A 3,971-nucleotide genomic window follows, 5' to 3' on the forward strand; every position below is an offset into this window, starting at 1 on the left:
GATTAATAAATAATTGGGAAATGTCTCTTACAAGGCAAATCACATTAATCTGTAACCTACAACAAATTACAAAATAATACTTTGTACATTGTCTTAGTATGGTTTGCAAGTAGATCACGTCAATAGCATATCATCCCGTCTGGTCTGATATTTATTTTACTATGACAGGACAGCAAAGCCGTTCTGGTCAGGTTTCAATTGCACAGCAATAAACGCATCTAAAACTAAAAGAATATTTCTGTCGTTTCCAATCTGCAAATGATACGGAAAATCCGATATCAAGTTGGTAGCCGCTTCTGTGTTCGGACCAAGATCAATATCGGATTATCGGATCTGCCTTTCCACCCTCCTTCTGGTAACGAAAAACAGTCGATTTTGAGGGATTGAGCCGGTAGTCAATCACCGGGTGCCTTTTCGACGAGGCTCGTTGAAATGGCACCCTTTCGACCGTCACATTTCTCTCTATGAAAATCGACACCCCGACCCCGGTTACGATACGACGGCACCCGGCTGTTTCTTTCCTCGCACTCCTTTCTGCCTTCTCCCTTACCCCTTTCAATCAGGTGGCTGGAGGACTTGCCTTGAATGGAGGAGCGTGGCGTAGATACAAAATCAAGGACGGAGCACCGAAAACTACACTATACAGCCGAAAACCATGAACTTTCACATAGTTCAGCTTGCCTTTCTTTTTCCACCACACTCCTCCACTCCGTACCGGTGGTGCCGCCGGCTGCCGGGATGGAGTACTCCTTGACGGCGGAGAGGATCAGTGTACGGTGGAGCGGCCCGTGTAGCCGCTGGCCTCGGAGCCCGACGTGGACGCGGACGCGCTGCCGTGTAGGTGGTGGTGGAAGCGGCGGCTGTGCTCGCGCACCAGCATGTCGAGGGACTTGGCGTGCAGCTGGCTGCTGAGGGCCGAGTGCAGGCGCGCGGCCAGGTAGCACATGAGGCAGGCGGCGCACAGCAGCAGGCAGCCCAGCACGGCGGCGATGAGCAGGAAGGTGCCGCACGAGGACTCGAGCACGGCGCCCCGCGAGTAGAGCTCTGCGGACAAGGCGGACATCAACGGTTGGTGAACGAAACTCAAACTCGAGCGCGAGCGAACTGAGACCGCGCCCTTCCCCCTGCACTCACCTCCGGGCATCAGCACGCTGTACTCGATGTTCTCGTCGAACTTGGCGAACTGCTGGATCCCTCCGTTGAGGCCGTTGTGGCTGCCGTTGTTGGGGAAGCGCTGCGTGAGCGCCATGGCCTGCGGCGGTGGCTCGTGCCCGGGCTGCAGCTGCTGCGCGGACCGCAGCCCCCTGCCCCGGGCTTGGCGGTGGGCCCCCGCCGGCCCGATGCGGCCGCCCCTGTGCCCGAGCAGCACCGTCGTGCCGTTGATGGGGTTGAAGCCGTCCGCCGACGCCTGCCGACGTCTCCGGCCGTGCCCGGCGGGCTCGAATAGGTCGAGGCAATAATCCTGGAGGCGGAGATAAACAGGCTATAGTCCCACATGGTCCCACACGAGGCACAGCGGTGCACCTCCGTCTCCACCGCCGTCCCCCCGCTTACCGCCTGGCAGTCCGCCGCGTCCATGCAGGCCTTGATCTGCGAGTGGATCCACAGCGTGCTCCGCTCCCTCATGGTGCTGAGCAGGAACGCCTCAAAGTCCAGGAACACCTCGTTGTGGCGGTCGCGGTAGCGCGCCGGCTGGTGCGGGATGATGGACGCGAAGTCCCTGTTCCGGCAGCTGCGAGGGAACGATCAGTACACAGCTCAAGGATGCCGCATATGGCAACTAGGGCTGTGCGATATCCAGATTCCGACATCGCGATAAGATATCGGTGAAAGTATTGAACATCGACTCGATGCATCGAGTCTCGATAATATCGAGTGATTTCGCAATATCGAACCATATTGAGAAACAATATGTTTGAAAATAGTCGATATATCGTAATGTCGATGTCGAGCAACCTCGATATTTCGATATCGATATCGGGAGAAGATAGAGCTCTCGATATCGAAATATCGTGATATCGCACAGCCCTAATGGCAACCCCTTCGCTCGCGGTCCGCGCCGCGGTCGCACTCACCCGTCCGAGACGAGGGCGACGCTGCCCAGCATGTGGGCGTCGTCCGGGTCCGGCGACACGGTCACCTCCATCAGCTTGAGGAACTTCCACGCCGAGTCCGGGTTGATGCGGGCGCGCAGTTGCAGCTTGGTGCCGATGGGCACGGCCTGGTCGACGGGGAGCTCGCCGGGCAGCCCGGGCGGCAGCTGCCCGTGGGCGCCGACCCGGGTGGGCGCCTCCTTGTAGAGCGCCACCTCGTACTCCAGGCGGCCGGGAGTCTCCTCCACCACGCCGGACACCCGCGCGCCGTGGGGACTGCGAGGGACAGGGAAGAGACGGGCAGCGTCAACATCAACGATAAGGTGCGAGCCGAAATAGACTCGTTTACATGTACTCACAAGCTGCCTGCGAAGCCAGCTGCCTTGTTTTCGATGATGGTGGGCTCCGGGGGCTTGCACATGATGATGAGCTCCTGGTCGGACATCATGACCACGCCGGGGAACTGGGGGAACCACACGCGGACGTGCACAAAGCCCTGCGACAGACAGAGATCGGGCCGATGCAGTCACCGAGTTTCTTTTCTTCCCCTCCGATTTTAAATAGCATCGTCTATTTTGCTGTGGTTGTCGTAATGGGACCATCGCCACTCACGTTTCTCCGGAGGACGCCGCACCGCGAAAAGTCCGAGACGAGCAGGGTGTACATCAGCTTGGTGGTGTCGGCGGGGTCGGGCCGGATCTGGCACTCCTTGTCGCTCACCGGGTCCACGGCGCGGTCGTCCGCGAACAGCGGGGAGCCCCGGAAGCCCTCCGGTTTGCGCAGTTTTGCAGAGATCGAGTCTCGAGAGCCGCCGGTAGTGGCAAACGTGCACCGGATGTCCGAGACTGGAAAAAAATTATGGCAAAGGGTGCGTGAGGGGTGCGTTATCCCAAATAGGGAGGGTGGGAAAATGATTTAGTGGATGGTGTCAATGCAATAAAGCATTCCGGTAAAGCTGAAATGCAGAAGAATGCGGGGAAGAAGAAAACGGAAGTCAACATGTTAAATCATAGCGATTTCCGTTTTTTTCTTCCCCGCATTCTTCTGCATTTCAGCTTTACCGGAATGCTTTATTCGAAGTTTTTCAATGGAGCTGTGCAGACTTACCATCATAATCCTGGGCGGCGACGATAGCGTTCTGAAACAGACAAGAGAACACATCATGCATGATGAAACCACAATTCGAGGAACCGAGCAGTAGGAGACGATAGAAATTTCCTTTTACTGATAAAACATTGACTATAAGTCACCATGCCATCATGGCTCGTTGCGCGGAAGCCGTTGTGCGGCGGGCGCGCTGACCCGTGTCCGTATTAATCGCCTTCTTTGCGATTTGTTCCTCCCCCCCCCTCCCGGCCCGCTCCTCACCACCGCCATCAACAGCGTAACGACAAACCCTCCACACTCCCTCCTAATCACGTACTCTCACCACCGCCTCCTCCTGGCCTGACAGCCGCCGCCGAGCTGCCCGTGCTATAGACCCCCGTGTGGACGGACACGGTTGCGCCTGTGTGTGCCGAGCCGCCACTGCTTGCCTGATCACCACCACTACTTGTGGTCGCTGCGGTGAGCCAAACTGCGCGTCGCCGCGGTCTGTTGCACAACCATCAGAAATAGTTTTTGGCGGCGGATTGCCGGAGCGAAGGGAGTTTGCGTGGAGTGGGCAGCGATCCGGCAAATCAAATAAAATGTTGGGGGAAAAAAGGAGAGCTTGTCTTGGCGCGGTGACCGGTGACTGAGCCTCCAGCCTCCACCTTGCCTCCAGGCACCCCTGCGCAGCGCTATAGCCAGGTTGGGGTTTGGAGCGACAACCTATTCGTTCATCTTTCCTCGAGGCAGGGTGAGGAGTGCGAGAGAAGCCCAGGGTGGGACGGGGCG

At 57.6% G+C, this 3,971-nt stretch overlaps 1 protein-coding gene across 1 annotated transcript in view; it reads right to left on the reverse strand.

Annotated features, from left to right (window-relative positions):
- Window positions 1-6: 6 nt before the first annotated feature.
- The window catches only part of LOC113206455 (uncharacterized), a 12,381-nt gene continuing 8,416 nt past the window's right edge, over window positions 7-3,971 (reverse strand). The window contains exons 2-8 of the mRNA XM_026422554.2: window positions 3,201-3,231; window positions 2,706-2,938; window positions 2,453-2,589; window positions 2,076-2,369; window positions 1,555-1,732; window positions 1,135-1,462; window positions 7-1,044 (exon numbers count right to left, since the gene is read on the reverse strand). Of these exons, the coding sequence (XP_026278339.2) occupies window positions 767-1,044; window positions 1,135-1,462; window positions 1,555-1,732; window positions 2,076-2,369; window positions 2,453-2,589; window positions 2,706-2,938; window positions 3,201-3,231 (1,479 nt within the window). The 3' untranslated portion in view covers window positions 7-766. The remainder of the gene's footprint in view (window positions 1,045-1,134; window positions 1,463-1,554; window positions 1,733-2,075; window positions 2,370-2,452; window positions 2,590-2,705; window positions 2,939-3,200; window positions 3,232-3,971) is intronic.

This window comes from Frankliniella occidentalis, unplaced genomic scaffold, assembly GCF_000697945.3.
Source record: "Frankliniella occidentalis isolate FOCC.00 unplaced genomic scaffold, Focc_3.1 Scaffold1577, whole genome shotgun sequence".
In the NCBI taxonomy this organism is placed as follows: Eukaryota; Metazoa; Arthropoda; class Insecta; order Thysanoptera; family Thripidae; genus Frankliniella; species Frankliniella occidentalis.